Source organism: Canis aureus, chromosome 27 (genome assembly GCF_053574225.1).
Source record: "Canis aureus isolate CA01 chromosome 27, VMU_Caureus_v.1.0, whole genome shotgun sequence".
NCBI classification, from domain to species: domain Eukaryota; kingdom Metazoa; phylum Chordata; class Mammalia; order Carnivora; family Canidae; genus Canis; species Canis aureus.
The window spans coordinates 13,994,420-14,016,241 of record NC_135637.1 but is presented as its reverse complement, the minus strand read 5'-3'; the positions used below and the strand labels follow the sequence as shown (position 1 = coordinate 14,016,241).

The 21,822-nt window shown below is 48.8% G+C and overlaps 2 protein-coding genes across 2 annotated transcripts in view; both read right to left on the bottom strand.

Annotated features, from left to right (window-relative positions):
• DTX1 (deltex E3 ubiquitin ligase 1) overlaps positions 1–233 on the bottom strand; it is a 35,550-nt gene extending 35,317 nt beyond the window's left edge. Inside the window, exon 1 of the mRNA XM_077875722.1 lies at positions 46–233. The gene's annotated coding sequence lies outside the window, so the exon portion shown is untranslated. The remainder of the gene's footprint in view (positions 1–45) is intronic.
• A 19,506-nt stretch (positions 234–19,739) lies between these two features.
• Positions 19,740–21,822, bottom strand: part of LOC144299625 (2'-5'-oligoadenylate synthase 3-like) — a 45,306-nt gene continuing 43,223 nt past the window's right edge. Inside the window, exon 26 of the mRNA XM_077875016.1 lies at positions 19,740–20,897. Coding sequence (XP_077731142.1) covers positions 20,808–20,897 — 90 coding nt within the window. The 3' untranslated portion in view covers positions 19,740–20,807. The remainder of the gene's footprint in view (positions 20,898–21,822) is intronic.

Here is a 21,822-nt window from a genome sequence, read left to right as displayed (position 1 = left end):
CTGCAGGAGTCGGGGGTGGGGTCCCTCAGCACCCCGCGCTCTCACCGCCTCTCCGCTGTCTGCCTCCTTCTCCGCTGGCGCTCCAGCACCGCCGCCTCCTGGGCTCCCCCCGGAGTGGGAGGGAGCTGCGGTCCCGCCTCCGCGCCCTGTCCCTCCCAGGCCCCGCGGCCGCCGCACGCCGGGGCGCTGGGCTTTCCGCGCGCGGACAGACTGCCCCGCCGACCGACGGACGCACGCGCCGGCTCTGGACGCCGGGATCCCGCGGGTGGGAGGCGGCCGCGGCCGCGCTCGGGGAGGGGCGGCGGAGGGGGCGGAGAAGGAGGAAGGGGAGGAGACAGACCGGGCCGAAGCGCCGCTGGCGCTGACACGCGAGTCCGCGGGCGCCCCAAATCCTCGGCTAGGCCGGTCTGGGACCCCAGGCAGGAAGCCAGGCTTGGAGTGAGGTGTCTATGGGTCTCCTGCTTGAATCCTAGTCGTCTTCACATTCCAGTTGCCCATCCCAGGGCCTGGAACCCGATAGGTGCTCAATAAATGCTTGAATGAATGACTACGATCCAGAGACTGCCCAAAGGAAGATCTTCTGGGGGAGGGGAGTGAGGAGGGGCGAACAAGGCCCATTTCTATGCCAGATGGAATCATGAACCAGAAGTGTACACATGGGAAGACTGTGGCCCAGAGAGGGTAAGAAACGGCCAGGATCACACAGCAGGTTTGAGCAGTGCCCAGACATCAACCCAGAGCTGATTTTCCTCCCAGCACCCAATTAGCCACTTCAGAGCCTACTTCCTCAAAGCACCCACCTGCTCCAGGTGAGGGGGATTGCAACAGCATCTTCCGCGGAGGGGAGTTTAGGGGACCTAGGCCAGGAGGAAGAGACCTTGGAGGAAGGTAAGGTGAGATCCTCCACCATCTCATTCACAGCTGCCTGCAAACAATAGGCGCTTAATAAATGTTGCCTGAGGGTTGGCTGAATGGAAAGGCAGGCAGGTGATGGGAGCAGCTCCAGTGTTAACAGGGACAGCCAGCTCGCCTTCCTCTGGTAGGCTGGATGCAGCTGGAGGGGGGTGGACCACCCGAGGCTTGCGGGTGTTTAGATTAGGGAAGATGAAGGATGTGTCCGGGAACTCCAGCCTGGGTGACAGATGGGGGTCAGCGGCCTGTTTGGGAGCCTGCCCAGAGCGGCCCACGCTCCTCTTCCTCCCCAAAGCAGTTGCTGATAAACTAGGTGAGGTCAGGGGAGGACTGGTCAGGGGCGCTTTCCCAGAACCAAACTCCAGTTCCCCAGCCAGCTGGAGTGACCTCCCCTCCCCAGGCTCCTGCTCTGTCCTGAAGCCCAGTGCCTGATGGGCTTTCCCAGATTGAGTCAGTGATTCTGCTTGCTTGTGCCTGCCCAGCCTAAAGAGAGAGGCTCTGTGTGAGGACAGGGCCAGCTCTGCAGTGGTAGCGATCCACCAGGATCACTGAACCCTGGGATTTAGTCTAGGGTGGCTTTACCGGGTCCATAAGGGCCCCCTCCCCCATTACAGACAAACGTACGTGTCTGTGCATTTTTCTGAGAAGATGGGCTTTGGCTTTCAGAGATTCTTCTCCAAAGAGCTTGTGACTCAAAAGATGCTCAACAACCTTATGTTACAGATGGGGATCTGGGGAGCCCAGGGTGGGGAAGTGACTGATTCAAGGTCACATGGAAATTTAGCAGCAAGTTAGAAAGAAGAAGCTGAGACCCTGGACCGTATAATGCTATTTAAGGTCTGACTGAACGCCACTTCCTCCAGGAAGCCTTCCTTGAACTCATTCCCATCTTCCTCTGTGTTCCTTTGCCCATACCGTGATGTGACAGCCTGTGTGTCACCATTAGCCACTTCAGTGCTGTTCCTGCTAAAGTGAAACATCCATGAGATGAGGAACTGTGTCTTATTCGTCTTGTGTGGTGTGGTTATCACTGAGTACCTATTATGTGCCAGGCGCCTACGTACTACTACTCTTCAAAATTGCCCTACAAGTTGGAGGATATTGTCTTCACTTTACAGATGGGGGATAAAACCCTCCCAAAGCTCAAAGAGGTTAAGTGATTTGCCCAGGTTCCCATAGAGAGTAAGTAGCAGAGCTGGAGTTTGAATCCCAAACCCTTTTGCAACTCCTACAGCACCATGCTGCCTCTGTGTTTGTTGAGTGACTAATGAATGGCATCCAGCTAAGGATCTGGTGCAGCCTGGCCCTAATGGCCCCTTCCCACTGGACTGTGGAAAATCTGAAACTGCAAAAGCCTAGATCCCAGAGAACCTTGGGAGAAGGGGATTTCAAGGAGGAGAAAAGAATTTGGCCATCAAGGAGCCCACCATATCCACTGGGGATATGGCTCAGACACCAGTGGAGAAGCCAACAGACTAAAAGCAATCAATCACAAACTCTTTTGTTAAAAAAAAAAAAAAAGTGTATGTGTGTATTACATCCCTAAAGAAAGAATCTGCAGATTTTCTCCTCTGTGTGTTTTCATCATGCTTCCTTGTGGCTCTGATACTAGATAAGGTTGTCAGCACAATGAAATCAAACTGATGAGCTGGAGGAGATGATTCTGCCCCTTTTCTAGATTTTTGAGTTACACGGCACATTTCAGGCTGATCACACTGAATTAACCTGCATGTGGGGTTCACAGCAATTTCCTCGTTCTGTGATAGCAAGGATTTAGAATTCTCCTACATAACCACGCTGCGCCATCACAATCAGGAACCAGACGGTGACTCTGGAGCATAAGAGGAAGGAAGTTGTAGTTTGCCCTTTTTTTTTCTAGCATTATTGGTTCTCTCGAGAACATCAGCCAGGACGTTCATGGGCACCGTTATGGCAGCACAGGAAGATGGCAGAAAGAGACCGACTCAATTTTTATCTACTCATCATCCATCCATCCACTCATTCGTCAGTCTGTCTATTCACCCACTCCTCTATCCCTCCATCATCTATACAACCATCCATGTAAGTATTCTTCTCTCAGTCTCTTGTCCCTGCCCTCTCTCCCCCCTTTCTTCCTTCCTTCCATCCTCCTGTCCACCTAGCCCTCTGTCCATCTATCGACTCATCTATCTGTCCATCCATCTATCCAAAATATTGGTCCCTGCCTATGTGCCAGGCACTGGGCTATGTGCTGAGACACAGGGATAAACTGAAACAGAATTGGTCCCTGCTGTCCTGCGTCCCAGAGTATGGTGTGAGAGTGAGACTTGAATCAAAGCATCACACCAAGTGTGACCACAGAATTTTAGAAGAGCCATGAAGGAGAAGTTCAGGGTATCGTGAGGGTCTCTAACAGGGTTCCTACCAGGTCTCAGGAGCCCAGGAGGGCTTCTTGGAGGGCGTGACATTTCAGTTACTCCCTGAAGGATTCATAGTTTTAACGTGGTTAAATGGGGTGGGAGGCAGAGCAGAGGGGACACAGAGGTGCAAAGGCCCAGAGGTGTGAAAGAGCTTAGTGTGGGTGGGTTGCAATGGTTTTTTTAGAGCAGCAGGGGTGAGCAGGGGTTAAGATGAAGTGGTAGGGTTACTGCGGAAGGTGTTGTAAGTCCCAGCATGGTTTGGGGATTTTTATCTAAAGGCCCATAGGGAGTTACTGAAGGGGAAGCTCCATCCTCAGAAACTCTGATTTAGGTGGCCTGGGGGTCCAAGCATCAGTAGTTTTGGCCAATGGTCCTTTCTCTGGACTGGGGGGATTGAAACTGAGAGATGAATCAGCCTATCTCCAGGAAATTAGTACTAATAATCCAATAGTACCTAATATGAACCCTCAGGTCTTGTTTTGGCCATCCATTGGTCATTCAATCAGAAAATGTTTATTGATGGGGTACCTGGGTGGCTCAGTGGTTGAGTATCTGCCTCTGGCTCAGGGCATGATCCTAAGGTCCTGGGATTGAGTCCTTCATCAGGCTCCCCGCAGGGAACCTGCTTCTCCCTCTGCCTATGCCTCTGTATCTCTCTCTCTCTCTCTCTGCCATCATGAATAAATAAATAAAACTCTTTTTAAAAATGTTGTCTTGAGTACTTACTGTGTGCCAGACACTGTTTGAGGCACTGGGGATAGAATAGTGAGCAAAGAGACAAAAATCTCTGCCCTGCTGGCATGGGGGTAGAGGTGGAGATAGACAGTAAACCAATACACAAGTAAAATACATGGTGTATCATAAAATGTAAATGTGCTCTGGAGAAAAATAAAGCCCTGTCAACATTGCTGGTGGGGATGTGAAGGAGTGCAAGCATGTCGGGAAGCAGCCTGGTTTTATCTTTTAAAGCTGAGCATGTGCATACCATGATTATGACCCAGCATTCTACTCTGCAGTGTACACCCTGGGAAATTCTTGCCTGTCTACAAGAGGAGTCACATGGTAGGATATTCATCAGGCCTCCGTTTCACAGTGGCCAAAATTGGAGAAACCGCCAAATGCCCATGTATGGGAGAGCAGATGAATAAATTCTCCCGGTGAAGTATTACATGGCAGTCAAAAAGAAAGGATGATAGCCACACATCACAATGTGGATGGATCTCTAAAACAGAATAGCCAATGAAAAATGTCCCATTGCAGAAATGTGGTTTCCTTTTTATTTTTATTTTTTTGTGGTTTCCTTTTTATAAAGTTAAAAGCAACCCAAATTGCATACACATAATACAGTAATAGATTATAAAAAAAAAAAGAAACAAGGGAGGAATATATACAGGTGAGGATTATGATGGGGGGATGTGATGCCAGGATGGGGGAATGTATGGTTAGATGTAGGTTATTATCAAGTTCTAGTTTTTGGGTGGTGGTTTCCTGGGTGTTCGTTACATTGTTAAAAGGGATCATTAGGGATCCCTGGGTGGCGCAGCGGTTTAGCGCCTGCCTTTGGCCCAGGGCGCGATCCTGGAGACCCGGGATCGAGTCCCACGTCGGGATCCCGGTGCATGGAGCCTGCTTCTCCCTCTGCCTGTGTCTCTGCCTCTCTCTCTCTCTCTCTCTCTCTCCGTGACTATCATAAATAAATAAAAATTAAAAAAAGGGATCATTAAAAGCATATGAGAATGGGTTATGATGCAAAGATTATGATTAATTCATTTGTGTGTGTGTGTGTGTGTGTGTGTGTGTGTGAACCACGGTTAGAGGAAAAAGCAGGAAAAGCAGGCAAGCTGGGGAGGGAGCTAAAGCATGCTGTGGTGGGGGTGGGTGGCAATTTTCAATCTGTTGGTTAAGGAAGGAGCCACTGAAGTGATGTCTGAGCCAAGACTTGAAGGATAGAGGTACAGAACCATGGGAAAGATCGAGGGAAGATGGTCCCAGGCAGAGGGCATAGCAAGTGCAAAGGCCCTGAGGTGGGAGGGGACTTGGTATGCCCTAGGAATGGCAGTGGAGTCCGTGGGCTGGAGGGAGTTGAGTGCAGGCATATGTCTTGGGGATGACCTGAGTGCAAGGGATGAGGAGGGCTGGGGGAGGGAGGGAGTGAGCGATGGAAAACAGGGAGGACTTTCCAGGATTCTCCAATGAGTCCAGATCCTGAGTCTGCTCTGCTCAGCTATCTGCTGCTCAATGTTTTCTTGGATTCCATGAGATTCAGTTTTGAGGTGACTTCACTGGGTTTCTGTTACTTGCAACCCAATGAATCCTACCTGGTTAAATCACTGATTCAATGTCCAGAAAATCAGGGCTTGAGTGTTTCCAAGAGAAGTTTCTTAACTGGGCAATGTTTGCTGTGCAGCAGAAACCCCCCAGGAGGCCGGAGGAGACCTGGGCCAGCATCAAATACAGGGTGCGGGAAGGAAGTTTGCTCATTTATGGAGTGTTTTCTAGGCATCGGGGATGTTATTGAGTTTTTCAACCCTCCCAAGTGTCACTACAGATTGTACAGATAAAGACACTGGGGCCCAGAGCGGGAATGACAGACATGATGAACTGCTGAGCTGGAAAAACCCAGGGCTGGGTGACCTTGAGGCTCTTGCTCCCGGGGTAAGAGGTCTCTGACCCATTTCCATTGTGGTGTCCTCTCATCTTTGGGTACCGTGGGGCAGGTGACTCCTGGTCACCTTTCCCTCTTCCTCAGCCCCTGGGCAGTCCGGAGGCCTGGGGGCAGCCAGGCAGGGCCGGGGCACTTCATCCAGGAGTCTCTGTGTCTCCCACCCAGAGGGCAGGGACCCCGAGAAAGAACCGGGCCAGAGTCAAGGGTGAGGGGTTTGTGGCCGGAGCATGGTGCAGCTCCGAGGCTCGTCCAACCACGCGAGGGAGTGGGGAAGAAAGAGCTCTAAGTTTTCTGCAGGACGCTAGTGGTTTTTTGCCTCCTCTAGAAGCCGCCAGCTCCTTCCGTGGGGAGGAAGGGGAGGCGGTGAGTGAACCGGGCATGGGTACACAACGCCCTCTGGTGGCCCATCTTGGGGCCGTGGCTCTAACGCTGGAAGGGTTTCCAGGTAATTAATTTTTTAATCCATCTTTTATTTATTTATGTTTTTGGTGGTAAAAAATGCATACCATAAAATTTATGACCTTAAGTATTATTTTTAAAGACATTTATTTATTCATGAGAGACACACGGAGAGAGGCAGAGACGTAGGCAGGGGGAGAAGCAGGTTCCCTGTGGGGAGCCCAATGTGGGACTCGATCCCAAAACCCCGGGATCACGCCCTGGGACCACGTCCTGAGCCGAAGGCGGATGCTCGACTGGATCACCCAGTTGTCCCCAGACTCTTAGTTATTTCTAAGTGTACAGCTCAGTAGTGTTTTGGTATATTCACTTTGTTGTGTAGCCAACCTCCAGAACTTTTTCATCTTGCAAAAGTGAAACTGCACCCATTAAACACCACCCCCACCATTTACCCCTCTCCCCCTTCCCCGACACACACACACACACACACACACACACACACACACACACACGTCAACTCCCATTCTACTTCCTGTCTTTGTGATTTTTGACTACTCTAAATACTGCATATAAGTGGAATTACACAGTATTTGTCCTTTTGTGACTGGCTTTTTATCACTGAGCACAGTGTCCTCAAGGTTCATCCACGTGGCAGCAGGTGTCAGCGCTCCCTTCCTTAAGGCTGAAGAAGATCCGGGAAGATAACGTTGCCTGCGTGCACCACATTTTGTTTATCCATCTGTCGGTGGATGGGTGAACACCGGGGTCCCTTCTGCCTTTCAGCCGTTGTGAGAAACCCTGCTCTCAAGGTGGGTGTGCAAAAGGCTCTTTGAAACCCTGCTCTCAAGTCTTTCCAACATAGACCCAGAAGTGGAGCTGCTGGATCATTTATTTATGCTGTGACTGAAGTGTGCCCGCCCTCTCCAGCTCATGTGCTGAGGCTCTAAACCCAGTGAGAATGCATTTGGGGACATGGCGGACCTAAAAAAGGAGGGAATTAAGGTTATATGAGGTCGTAGGGGTGGGAGCCTAATCAGATAGGACCAGTGGCCCTATGCAAAGAGGAAGACACAGAGCAAGAGCTCTGTGTCCCTGTTTTCATGTGAGGGAAAGAACATGCGAGCACACGGCGAGAAGGTGGCTGCCTGCAAAGCCAGGGAGAGACCCCTCAGCAGACCCTGACCACGCTGGCACGCTGATCTCAGACTTCTAGCCTCTAGCATGGTGAAAAAATAAATGTCTATTGTTTGAACCACCCAGTCGGTGGTATTTTGCTATGGAAACCTAAACTGACTAATAGAATATGGAGATTCTATCTTTAATTTTTTTCTGGGAATTGCCATGCTGTTTCCCATAGCAGCTGTACCATTTGACATTCACACCACTGGTGCACAAAGGTTCCTATTTCTCTGCATCCTCACCAATGATCCTTGGTATTTTGTTTTGTTGTAATGGTAGCCATCCTCTGGGGTGGTGCAGGTAATTTTGCAGGTGAACGTGTTAGCACTGACCACCTTTGCACATGAGGACACGGACGTTGGGAGGGACAAGTCACTAACTTAGTGTCATCAGCCAGCATATGCTAGGCACAGCAAAAGCTAAACTTGGGTCTGTGTGACTCCGTGGCTCAGGATCATGACTATCGGTGATGATGACAGCTTGTGGTTACAGAGCATCATCCCTGTGCCAGGCACTGCCTGTACCTTCACAAACACTCCTGTGAGAGGTGTGCAATTATTATCCTCATTTTTCAGGTAAGGAAACTGAGGCACAGAAAACTCAAGTGCCAACCCTAAGGTCACATGGCCACTAAACAGTATAGTCTGGATTTGAATGTAGCGTCCTATTCTGCTGTGATAGGAGCACACATAGCTTCAAGCAAATCTCGCCTACAAAAATCCAAATTCTCCCAAAGTAAACATGATGCTATAAAAGCATCACCATCATAACGCCACTGGTGTGTATATGATGCTGTACAGTTTGGAAGAGACTTTCATGGCTCAGTGGAATCAACCATAGCTTCAAGGAGGTACTGGTTTTTTCAAAAAATATTTTATTTATTTATGAGAGAGAGTGTGGGAGCACATGAGCGGGGGTGGAGGGCAGAGGGAGAGGGAGAAGTAGGCTCCTCACTGAGCAGGGATCCTGAGGCAGGGCTCCAACCCAGAGCCTCAGGATCATGACCTGAGCTGAAGGCAGATGCTTAACTGACTGAGCCACCTGGGCGCCCCAGGAGGCACTGGTTTTGTATATGGGAGGGACTGTCACTGACCCGAGCTGGCTTCTGGGCATCTAGTTGCTGGTACTCTGACCCCAGGTTCCCAGGGAAAGCCCAGGCATTACTTACATGGAATAAACCAAGTTTGAACCTGGCTCCCTCCCCACCTTCTTTTTGGTTTAAATTTTTATTTTAAATTCAGCCTGGGGTGGCTCAGTGGCTTAGCGCCGCCTTCAGCCCAGGGCCTGATCCTGGAGACCCAGAATCGAGTCCCACGTTGGGCTCCCTGCATGGAGCCTGCTTCTCCCTCTGCCTGTGTCTCTGCCTCTCTCTCTCTCTCATGAATAAATGAATAAAATCTTTAAAAAAATAAATTTGAGACATATAGAGAAGTTGGAAAGAATGCAATAAATTCTTGTATACCCTTCACACAGATTCTGTAAATGTTAACAATTTTACCATATTTGCTTTCTCTCCCTCTCTCCCCTCCTCTCCCCTTTAACTGATTGGATGAGGCCCGCCCTCATTATGGAGGGTAATCTGCTTAATCAGTACCGATTTCAATGCTAATCACATCTAAAAACACCTTCGCAGCAACATCTAGACTGGTGGGTGACCAAACATCCTGGCATCATAGCCTAGCTAAACAAACACATAAAATTAACTACTCCAGCTAGGGAGGCTCTGTCATCCTTCAGCTTTTCCTTCCTAGACGTGTTGATACTTCAGCCTTAGCATAGTCACCTTAAGTCACAAGATGGCTGCTGAAGCTCCAGAAATCACAACCTCAGACAACAGTGTACAGAGCAAGAGGGGAGAAAGAAGATAAAAATAGTCTTTTCTTTGCTCATCTCTCTTACCAGGAAGACAGTCTTCCAGAATCCCTTGGCAGATTTCCCTTTATGTTTAATTGGCCAGACCTGGCTCACATGCCCACCTCTAGATCAATCACTTGCAAGAGGGCACAGGATGCCAGGATGGCTTAGACCAATCAAGGCTCATCCCTTGGGACTGGGTGGATGGTTTTAGGAGCAAGGAAGAAGGGTGGAGTGATCACTGATGGACAACCAATGGTGTTGGCATGTACTTGGGGGGTGGACACATGATGAATGAATTTTAGCAGAGGCAAGAGTCCCACCAAGGAAGACAAGCATGTAGAGAGCAGACTGAGCTCCTCAGCGGGGTTAGTTTTCTTGGCTTGCCCAGTGTGCTTGGTAGTTAACAGGCTATCTGAGGGACTCTACTTGGTCGGGGAGACAGGGCAGCCCACCTGCAGAAAAGAAGGTGGCCACCGCCTACTGTTGTCCTCTCTGCTATGACAATCTGATTCTGTCCCATGTTCTTCCATCCTGGGCTCTGGCCAACCCACTGACCCCTGGCCAGCCACCAGCTATTCATCTAGAAGCTGAATCTGCAGGGCGAGAATATGGAAGACATATCCGGAGATTTCCCCAGCACGGAAGAGGGGGTGGAAGGAGAGAGGAGGAGGAGCTTTTGACCCAAAGCTAATAGCCAGAAAGAGAGGTGGTTAAGGATACAGTGAAATTGACTGAAAGATCCAATCCTTATTTATAGGACACTTTCCAAGCCTTTTAAAAAAATATATTTTATTTATTTATTCATGAGAGACACACAAGGAGAGGCAGAGACACAGGCAGAGGGAGAAGCAGGCTCCATGCAGGGAGCCCGATGTGGGACTCGATCCCAGGATCCCAGGATCACACCCTGAGCTGAAGGCAGATGCTCAACCACTGAGACACCCAGGTGTCCCCCAGGCCTTTTTATATATATTATCTTGTTTAAATCTCCCCACAGGCGGGGGACACTGAGATCATTCTTATTGTACAGATGAGACACCAGAGGCCCACAGAGTCAAAAGGCCGTGGTCAAGGTCACTGTATGAGCTTCCTGTGGCTGCTGTAACAAATGACCATAAACTGAGTGGCTTCAAACAACATAGACTTATAATCTCACAGCTCTGGAGGTCAGACGTCCTAAAGTCCAGGTCTGGCAGCCTTGCATTAATTCTGGAGGTTTCAAGGGACCATCTGTCTTCTAGCCTTTCCAGCTTCAGAAAGCCACCTGCATTCTGTGGCTTGTGGCCCCTTGCTCCATCTTCAGAGCCAGCAAGCGGCAGGGCATCTTTCAATCTCCCTCTCTGCTTCTCTTGTCACATGGACTTTCTTCACTCCTATCTGACATCTTCCTCTTCTAAGGACCTTCATGGTGACATTGGGCCACCTGGATAGTCCAGCCTTACGTCTCCTCTCAGGAGCCCTAACCTTAGGGTCCTTTGTACTATGAGGTCACTGAGGGCGGGCAGCCCTCCTCTGTGTACAGCATGCATCCTCAGGCTGAACATGGTGGGGATGAGACCAGGTGGCTCTCAACTCTGAAGTAACACATCAGGTTCTCTCCAGCTTGTTGGCTGGCATAGCCCGGGATGGGGTGGTCAGTGTTGGGTGGGGGGAGATGGTGCCTAGGGAGGGACAGGGGAGGTACTTGATGCAGCCTGAGGGGACGGGAGGCTTCTGGGAGGAGGTGACCACCAACCTGAGACTTGCACAAGAACTTGTCCATGCTGATCCTGGGTGTGGCCACCGGAAAACCATAGGGGGGCCTCAAGCTTCAACATCCGGTGGGGGGATTGGAATCTGGGGTTAGTCTGGAGAAAGAAGGATGGAGCAGAAGTGGGGTGATTCGGAGGATTTGGTGGACCTGGAGACCCTGCAAACTGGCCTCTGACCCCTTGAATTTGGATGGGGTCCAAGGAATTGGAGTACAATGTGGCATTTCCTTCTGCTACAAACACGGGCAACAAAGCACATTGGTGCAGGCAGCGGGTAAGTCTGTGGCATCAGCAGAGATCACAGATCCTCTAATATCACATTTCACTTGTTGGAGCTGTCTCCAAAGATACCGCTTTTATTCATCACTATTTTCAATCATAAGAGTAATTGGACTGGAATCTTCATTTTAACCAACCCCTGAGGCTGGGCTCATCGGTGGCGGTCCCTGGGAGCTGCTGCTGGGGCGTCTGCCAGGCTCTCGGTAGGGGCGGCCGGGGGGGGACTGGTGACCCCCATGGGTGAGGGTCCGTCCCTGGGGCCTGGGTCATGACAGCCGAGAGGGGGTCACCTGGCCCACATTGAGTGGGGGCTGCAGCCTGACCTTGAAGCTTAGACGGGAAGTAGGCTTATCACTCAAGGAGAATCTTTTGTTTTTGATTACCTGTGGCCACTGGAACCTTTTCTCTGTGCAAGCTGAGATCCACGATGGTTCACTGGCCCTCAAAGCTGGCTTTTTAAGAGTTCATGGAGCTAAGGGTTTAAAAGCTTTAAATCTGGACACAGAGAAGTGCAGGGTAAAATCCCACCAGCCCACTCACTAGCTGCAGGCCGTTGGGCCAGGGAAGTGGCTTCACTGGGCCTCAGTTTCCTTATTTGTAAAATGGGAATCATAGTATACACTCTGGAAGGCAGTTTTGAGGATTTAGGGTGACGAGGCACTTATCTCATTTCTTGGCCCAAGGGAAGCAAGTGCTCAGGACATGGTGGCAGGTGCTTATCATGTTCTTCCTCCTGGGCCAGACAGAGCCAGCAGCAGGGTCCCTTCCTTTTCTGCCCTCTTGGCTCAGACTTTCTACTGCAGCAACAGAAGCATCCATTCTCCAAGGCTTCTAAATCAAGCTGAGCAGTGAAGCATGCTTTGCCCATTAGCAGGGACATTTTGACTCAGAGCGGCTTTGAAATAGCAGGGCCGGGCAGTGCCCCTAGAATAAGGCTTGCTAATGGAGTTTCTGCCTTGGCAGTGGGCCCGTCTGGGCTGTTTATTGCAGGAGACTTGGAAGTTGTGAGCAGGGAGGGGGAAGAAGGACACGGAGCCTCTGTTGCTTTCAGGAGCCCTACAAAGGCAGAAGGAAGATGCATGGCTTCTTGGCACCCAGCTGAGAATGAGTGCGGAGTCTCCTCCTGCGGGGTCCCGGGTGTGAACATGAGACCTGGCAGGGCCCTCCAGCAAGAGAGCTGTTCTGAGCCTCAGTTTCCCCCTCCATCAGATGGAATGAAAGTATCTATACCTCATAGGCAAAAATCAAATGAGATGAAGGAAGAGCCCCGTGCCAGGCACCATACAGAACACGATGATGTTCAGCAGCTTCTGTTCGTTCCTTCCTGGACTGGATGCACAGAGCTGAGCCCAGCTTGGCCAAGGCCAAGCGAAGAGTGGTCTGAAGGTGGGGTACAGTGTATTAAGCCTGTTCAGTCTGCCTTGGGACCACCCACCTCCCACTTCTCTCTTCTGTACTTTCATCCAGCACCCCTAGATTTCCAGCTACTCCTCAGCACCTGCTAGTTCTCAGCTACCGACAAGGCCAGCTGCATGGGCTCTTCACTCAGAAGCGTACTCGGTTTGATGCTCTGATGTGATAGTCTTGAAACTCTTAGTGTGTTTTGAACAAGGGGTCTTGCATTTTCATTTTGCGCTGGTCTCTGCAGATGATGGGTCCTGTCTGGTCCTGTCTGCCACTAACAATGCTAATAAGGTGACAATTCCTATGAGTCCAGGGTATCTGCAGCTTTCCATATACTTATGATCTCATGGAAGCCAAGGCCTCAAGATGTGAGAGCACTCACCAGTGAACTGACTCTTATGAAATTTGTCTGTATTAATTTTTTCCAAGATTTTATTTATTTATTCATGAGAGACACACAGAGAAAGGCAGAGACATAGGCAGAGGGAGAAGCAGGCTCCCTGCAAGAAGCCCGATGTGGGACTTGATTCCAGGACCCCAGGATCATGACCTGAGCTGAAGGCAGATGCTCAACCACTGAGCCACCCAGTGTCCCAGAAATTCATCTGAATTCAAATAGTTTCCCAGCCCCAACACTTAGATGGACACTTGTGTTCAGTCTCACATGTCTCTAAGTGAGAAATAATCTTATTGGGGATAAAAGAGAAGAAGAGTCGATCTTACCTCTCTTTAAGAGTTAATAATGAATTGGAATACAGTGTGAGGTGTGTTAAATGTCATTTAAGCTTGTTTTAATCCTCATTTTTCAAGATCACTTTACAATCAAGCCTGTCCTCTTATCCCCACATTTATTACGACAGTTTGGGTTCTGGTTTTAAGAGCGTTCGTTGAAATGGTCTTCTCTCAGTTGTGTTTGCGTCTATTTATTATTTTCTTATTGTGGTAAAATATCCACGAACTGAGATTTGCCATTTCAGCCGCTGTCAGGTATATAATTACTCGTAATGATATAACCGATGCTCTGCAACCATCACCGCTATTTCCAAAACTTTTTCATCACCCCAGACATAAACCTTTTCCACATCAAGCAATAAGTCTCTGCTATTCTTTTCTCCTAGCTCCCGATAACCTCTTAACTACTTCTTGTCTCTGGGCCTACCTATTCTAGGTATTTCGTACACATGAAATCATTTAATAATTGGTGTTTTGTGTCTGGCCCCTTTGACTTTGCAGAATGTTTTCAAGGTCTATCTGTCGATGTAGCATGGGTCAGGGCTTCATTCCTTTTATGGCTGACGACGCTTCATCGTACGGATGGACCATGGTTTGCTCGTGCATCTGTCTGTTGCTGAGCAAATGGGTTGTTTCTACCTTTGGGCTGTTGAGAATCATCCTGCTGGGACTGTTTCTGTACAAGTCTGTTTGAGTTCCTGTGGTCCGTTCCTTCAGGTGTATACCTAGGGGTGGAATTGCTGGGTCTGTGTGTAACTTTTTGGAGAATTGCCAAGCTGTTTCCACAACAGCCGTACCCCAGTTATAGTGTGTGAAGGTTCCAGCTTCTTCACACCCTCTCCAATTCTTGGTCTTCTCCGTCTTTTAATGATAGACAGCCTACTGGGTGCCAAGTGGTAGCCCGTTAGGATTCTGATTTGCATTTTCCCTAATGATGTGGAGCATCTTTTATGTATTTTTTAGCCATTTGTATATCTTCGAGTCCTTGGCCCATTTTAAAATCAGATTTTTGTCTTTTTTTTGTTGTGGAGTAGTTGTTTTTATATATTCTGGATATTAAAGCCTCATCAGACAGGATTTACAAATGTTTTCTCTCATTCTGTGGGTGGTCTTTTCACTCCCTCATTGTGTCCTTTGATGCACAGAAGTTTTTAATCTTAATCAAGTCTGATTTATGTATTTTTTCTTTGTTTGCCTATGTTTGGGTGTCACACTTAAAAAAAACATTGCTAAATATGAGATCATGCATGTTTTCTTCTGACAGCTTTATAGTTTTAGCTCCTAGATTTTGGGCCTTGGATCAAAGCTGAGTTAACTTTTGCATACGGTATATGGTATAAGGTAAGGGCCCCAGTTCATTCTTGACATGCATGCATCCGGTTTTCCCAGCACTGTGTGTCAGAGACCAAATTCTCCTCCATAGAATGACCTTGGCATCTCTGTTGAAACCCATGGATCTTTGACATGAGGGGTTCTTTCTGGGCTCTCAATTCTATTCTGTTGATCTATATGTCTATGCTTTTTTTTTTTTTTTAAGATTTTATTTACTTATTCATGAGAGACAGAGAGGCAGAGACACAGGCAGAGGGAGGAGAAGCAGGCCCCATGCAGGGAGCCCCAAGTGGGACTCCTCCAGGGAATCTGGGAATCCAGGATCACACCCTGAGCCAAAGGCAGACCCTCAATCACTGAGCCACCCAGGCATCTCTGTATGTCTATTCTTATGCAGATATCACACTGTTCTGGTTACTGTAACTTTGTGTCAAGTTTTGAAATCTGGAAATGTAAGTTCTCCAACTTTGTTCTTATTTTTAAAGATTACTTTGGCTAGTCTCAGTCCCTTGAAATTCCCTATGAAGATTAGGATGAGTTTTTCCCATTTCTGTAGAAAATACCATGAGAATTTTTAAGAGACATAGCTTTAAATCTGTGTATTGCCTTGGGTAGTATTGTCATCTGAACAAGACTAAGCCTCCCAATCCATGAACACTGTTCCATTAATATTTTAGGATCTCCTGCATTAACCTTTTATTTTTAAAATTTTTTTTAAAAAAAGTTATTTATTTATTCACGAGAGACACAGAGAGAGGCAGAGGGAGAATCAGGCTCCCTGCAGGGAGCCCAATGCAGGGACCCAATCCCAGGACCCTGAGATCATGACCTGAGCCAAAGGCAGATGCTCAACCCCTGAGCTACCCAGGCATCCTGCATTAACCCTTTATTTATTTATATTTTTTAAAGACTTTATTTATTTATTCATGAGAGACACACAGAGAGGCAGAGACACAGGCAGAGGGAGTAGCAGGCTCCATGCAGGGAGCCCAACCCAGGACCTGATCCCGGGTCTCCAGGATCATACCCCGGGTTGAAGGCAGCGCTACACCGCTGAGCCAGCCACCTGGGCTGCCCTGCATTAACCTTTTAATAGGGGCTTCTAAAAAGTAGGAAAGCCAGTCAAACTCAAAGAGTTGAACGTCTCTTGGTCACATTCCAGGTCAAGGGGAAAGACTTGTCAGTTTGTTTTAAGGTTTTATTTATTATTTAATTTATTTAGAGTGCAAGTGAGGGGAGGGGCAGAGGCCGACTCCAACCCAAGTGCTGACACTGGGCTCCATCCCACAACCCTGACATCACGTCTCAAGCCAAGATCAAGAGTCAGACGCCCAACCGCCCAACCGACTGAGCCACCCTGGCACCCTGAAGGACCCATTTCTGGCTTGAATATATTCAAGCATAGAATGATTTCGGAAATTCCTCAACAGATTTGAATTAATCTCAGTAGAGTCGATCCAGTCAGTGTTCCTAGGCCTGTTTTAAAAGCCATTGGTCACCTTCCCCTTCTCTGCTCCTAGTGAGTGGTTAGTGGACAGTTTGTGGAAATCACAGTTTGCTTAAAGAGGCCTTATTGTCTGGATCCTGGTTCCAAGTGAACCTCACTCCCCTAACTCTTTGCAGTGGCCTTAAGCCTAATGCCCTTCTGGGACTTTCCCCCGCTTCCTGCTCCCGTGGATGGAATTCTCGCGAAGACCACAAGATGACAGCAAAGAGCAAAGCCCAGGGCCACAGCGCTGCACGATGGCACCCCCGGAGTCGCACACCTGGCAGGCCTGCGAACGGACCAGGAGTGTGAAACTGCCCGGTGCAAGGGAGTTGACACGCTCCAGGTGAGATCACGCGGACAATGTTAGAAAATCAGTATTTTCCTTCCGAGGTGGGAATGGCCAGAATGAGGAGAAATCAGGGGTAGCAAGGCACTCTCCCTCCCCCCTCTTCCCTCTCTCTCCCCACTCCCTGGTGTGGCCTTGAGGCCAGAGGAGGAAACCACAGGTGTCTCCCTGCAGACTGACTTCCTTGGCTCAGGCTGGGCAGCAGGGGTCCTGCAGCGGAGGAGGCTGACTCCCCAGGGGCCTGGGCCCCGCTGCCTGCTTACCTGCACCCCACCACACGCCCCTGGGAGGGCTGCTGCCAAAACAAATTCCTGCACATTCAGTGGCTGAAAACAATGCAAGTTCAGTATCTCACAGTTCTGGAGGTCAGAGGGCCACCAGCCTGCCGATGCTACACACTGGGCACCCTGAGGCCATATCAAGGGGTTGCCCACGCGGTGCTCCTAACGGCAGGACAGTCCTCTTCCAGGCTCTCTCGGGTTGTTGACGGAGCCCCTTTGCACGGGACTGTAGGCCTTCCTGCTCCATCAACTGGAGCCCGTCCCTCAGAACACAAGCGGTTCTCCCTTGCAAGTCCCAGGCTGGGCTGCCAGCGAAGAGGAAGAGAAGAGAACGGCCTCAGATTCAGCTCATCTCTGAGGAACTCCAGAGATGCGCGTGCCGGGCACGTGGGTGCTCAGATGGCACCCTCTCTGTTGGCTTGGGTTACTGAGTCCTCACGTTCGCTCCCTGTGCATCCCACTAGGCCTACACTCCACTCCGGGCAGCCCCAGGAAGGACAGAGTGAGTTTTCTTCATCTATTTCTTTGTGTGAGATTCATCCCAGGCACTAATGTCAAGAAACAGAACCAGGGTGGTAACATATTACGTGCTCTCACTTGAGCAAACTTAGCTGGAGAAGCCTCAGTTCAGAGCAGCTGGAAGGCTCCAGCAGACAGGCTCCGGATAATCCTCTTATCCGCAAATCCTCCCCATTGGTGGCCTCGTTTATGGTCTGTCACTCAAGCTCCTCCCAAACTCTTTCTGGGCCGTTGGCCACTTGCCATGGGTAGCCCTGCTTCTAATCATTGCTTACTTCCTTTGGGCTGAGTGGGGGCCTTGCTGCCAGGGTAACAGAATGGACGATGGGCCTGGGACCTTGACCTTGAACTCTGCCTAACTGGATTCTTGCTACGTTCTTGGCTCATTTCCCTTTCACACACATTTCTCTCTTGCTTTTTTTACTCAGATGTTATTCCCCGTGAAGTGTATCCGGACACATTTTCTCTGGGGTTTGCTAACGCAATTCCTTTTGCTCTTATGGCCATTTTTTCCCCTTTTGACTTGACAAAAACTCTTAATGGATGGTGCTGGGTGCTCCCTACTGCCTCCCACCGGCAGGCACCCATGTCCCTCTCCTGATGCTTTGATGGACCATGGGGTTGGGAGGTGATGGTCTGCCACCTTCCATTCTAGAGCTCCCCCTCTATGTATCTTATACTGGTCCCATTCATCCGTGTCTCTGCCTTATCATTCATTTCAGTGAAGGTTGCAAAATGGTGACGTTTCTAATTTTCACCCTTTCAACAAATATTAAGTAGAATTCTTTTGTAAAAAACTGTTTTGGACGCACCTGGGTGGCTCAGTGGTCGAGCATCTGCCTTCGGCTCAGGTCGTGATCCTGGAGTCCCGGGATCGAGTCCCACATCGGGCTCTCTGAATGGAGCCTGCTTCTCTCTCTGCCTCTCTCTCTGCCTCTCTGTGTCTCTCATGAATAAATAAAATCTTTTTTTAAAAAACCCTTGTTTTTTCTTATTAGTTATAGCTGTCTGCTTATCCTGAAATATAGTTTGTACAAGAAATGCTAGGCTTAACTATATTCTATTCATCGCTGTTGTGTTGCCGATTTTCTGAAAAAAGGGTTGGTGCTCTCATTCCTTCCAGTGATGACCACTGACCACATGTTTCTTGATCACTATGAACGCTCTCTTGTCTTTGCTCTTAATGAACTTAAATGTCGGGATCCCTGGGTGGTGCAGCGGTTTAGCGCCTGCCTTTGGCCCAGGGCGCGATCCTGGAGACCTGGGATCGAATCCCGCGTTGGGCTCCCAGTGCATGGAGCCTGTTTCTCCCTCTGCCTATGTCTCTGCCTCTCTCTCTCTCTCTCTCTGTGTGTGACTATCATAAATAAATTTTTAAAAAATGAACTTAAATGTCTGCCAAATGCTGAAAAGACATTAGCAGGATGTTTCCCTCCTTCCTTTGGGATACTCTGAGTCACTTACTTTATTCATTGTTATAGGTCTTAATCCACTACATCTGTACCACTGACCATACAGTTGTACACAGTTCTTCATTTTTATTTAAGGGATTCAGATGGTGTACCTCTAGGTGTATCATAAACCCCTGAGGATGAAGCAGTGTCTTATGGTCTCCTGTCTATGTCTCTAGTGCAAGCTGGGGCATCTAGAAGGGTCTGGTCACTAGTTGTCGACTGAGTGGATGTGAATGCAGAGCATTCATTCTTCCTTCAAGGGCTCTTTCCTTTGCCCATGTTCTGGACAAGAGCTGTGGTACATACCAACACCAGCTCACTGGCACCACACCAGCTAAGGGTCCTACAGTTCAATTCTACTGACATTACCTGGAGCCAGTGCAGACCTCACATGTTAAAGGGTGAGCTCCCAGCAAGACTGTCTCCTCCTCAGATGCTAGCTGCGAGTGGGGTCCTCAGAATACTTGTACTGCCCCCTACCAATGTGGCTACAAATTCAGGGGTTTCCATGATCCCCCGTTTAGGTTCAATAACCTGCTAGAATAACTCACAGAACTCATGAAAATACCATACTTACAATCACCATCTTATTATAAAGGATACAGATGAACAGGCAGCTGAAGAGATACACAGAAGGGCTGAAAGAGTCCCGAGTGCAGAAGCGCCCCCTTCCCCATGGAGTTAGGATGCATCATCTTCACAATGCACTGCTATGTTCACCAACCAGGAAGCTTTCCAAGCTTTATTGTCCACAGAAATTTATTGGGGTTTCATTACAAAGGCATGATTAATTAAATCATTGGCCATGAGCTTGAACTCAATCTCCAGCCCTCTCTCCTCTTGGGAGGTTAGGGGGGATGGGGCTGAAAGTTTCAATCCTCTCATCACATGCCTGGCATTGCTGGCATGACCAATCTCTCCTTTGAAACGCTGCCCAAAACTCGTTAGCATAAACTCAGGGATGGTTGGAAGGGGCTCCCTATGAATGCAAAAGACTCTCCTATCGGGAAATTCCAAGTGGTTCTAAAGCTCTGTGCCAGGAGCTGGGGACAAATGACTAGATACATTATTATATGACAGTTGGTATAGTGGTATATGGGGTAGCATTAAAACTATAAGTGGATATTTGAGGTTAAAATGCTTAGACATTCAAGTATCTGTGAAACTAAAACCAGAGCATAAAGTCTTGAGATTTGGCAAGAAGACACTCATGGTTGGGGGCAGGGGGATCGGTAGACTCAGAAGGAAAGACAATAGGTTATTATGTATGTAAGGTGACAGTTATAATCCAAGCCTTTGGAGAGTTTAAAGGGCTAAGAAGACTGTTGGCTTGCCACTGGCTGGGAGACTTTCAATTCAGCAGGTGCAGACAGGGTTTTGTGTGCAGAGGGAAACAGACAGGAGGCAGGCAAGGTGGAGGAGCATAAGAGCAAGATCATGGAATTATAAGAACCAAGGAGCAGGTAAAGGGCATCCCTTTGGGAATACGGAGAGCTCCCTCTGCTAAGGCTTGAAGGAAAAGGAAGGAGCTAATTGGAAAACACACAGTAGTTGACAGCAATATGGTGCCCAAGAAGCTGGATGAAAGCAGATATTTTTGGTAAGGTGGGTCACTTGCAGGGTGAGTGTTCAGCAGGGTGACACGAGAAAGTACGTGATGGTCTTGACTTCAAGAGGGGTCGAAGAAGCGAGGGAAGGAGTAGTGGAGATTGTCAAGGGAAGAGTGGAACTGGTGGTGCTTCTTATACAGCGAATTGATTCTTTAAAAAGCAGCTGCCAGATGACCTCTAGAAGTCTCTTCTAACATGATCATTCCAGGATTCTATGACTGCTGAGTGAGAACATCTCATTGACAATAGGATACATCCCAATTCCACAACTTCCTGGTGTCTGCACCGTCTAGAGAAAGAAATAGATGTGCGAGAATAATACGTAGCCTAAGCAGTTTAAAACACTGGTTAAAAGAGCCAGAAAAAAAAAGAAAGAAGTGTATCTGAGAGGGTTAGTGTTACCAGAGACAATTTTTGGGATACTGGTTATAGTGCAGATCTTGACAACTAAAGCCAACTCCAGAGTTGAGTGGTTCTTCTAAAGCTGGGTTCTCACCTGGGGGCAATTTTGCTCTCCATGGGACAAGAGGCAATGTCTTGAGACATTTTTAATCGTCACAACTGGGTGGCATCTAGAGGTTAGATTTGGGATGCTGTTCAACACCCTACAATGTACAGGTTAGCATCCCCCCCTCCCCGCCCCAACAGAATTATCTGGTCCAAATGTCAGTAGTTGCTGAGGCTGAGAAAACCTGCTTTGAAAGAACCCCGAGAAAGAGTCTGGTGGCAGGTGTCTTGGTAGGAGGTGGAGCTTTGGACAGGTGTGACGGACACTCTTGGTCAGCTGACCCAACCTCTATTCGCAATGAAGGACCACCCCCCTCCCCAGTTTTTGGAGTCACTGTTATGGGGAGCCACATGACCATTCTAGGCAATGAAATGCAAGAGAATTTGCTGGATGAGGCTTCTAATAAGATACCCCGGGTAAGTATCATCCCCTTTGCTGTTCTTCCTGCCTGGACCGAAGCCTGCCACCTGGAAGTGCAGAACCAACAAAACTAAAATCAACAAATGAAGAAGGTGGAGTCAGAAAGAGCTAGTGATGCCCCAGGGGACATTTGGCAATGTCTGCAGGCATTTTTGGTGGTCCCAATGGTGGATACTCTAGTGGATAGACACAAGGGATGCTGCTCAGCATCCTATACTGCCCAGGACAGCCCTCGGCCTAAAGAGCTCTCCAACCCTTAGATGCCAAGTGTGCCACAGTGGAAAAA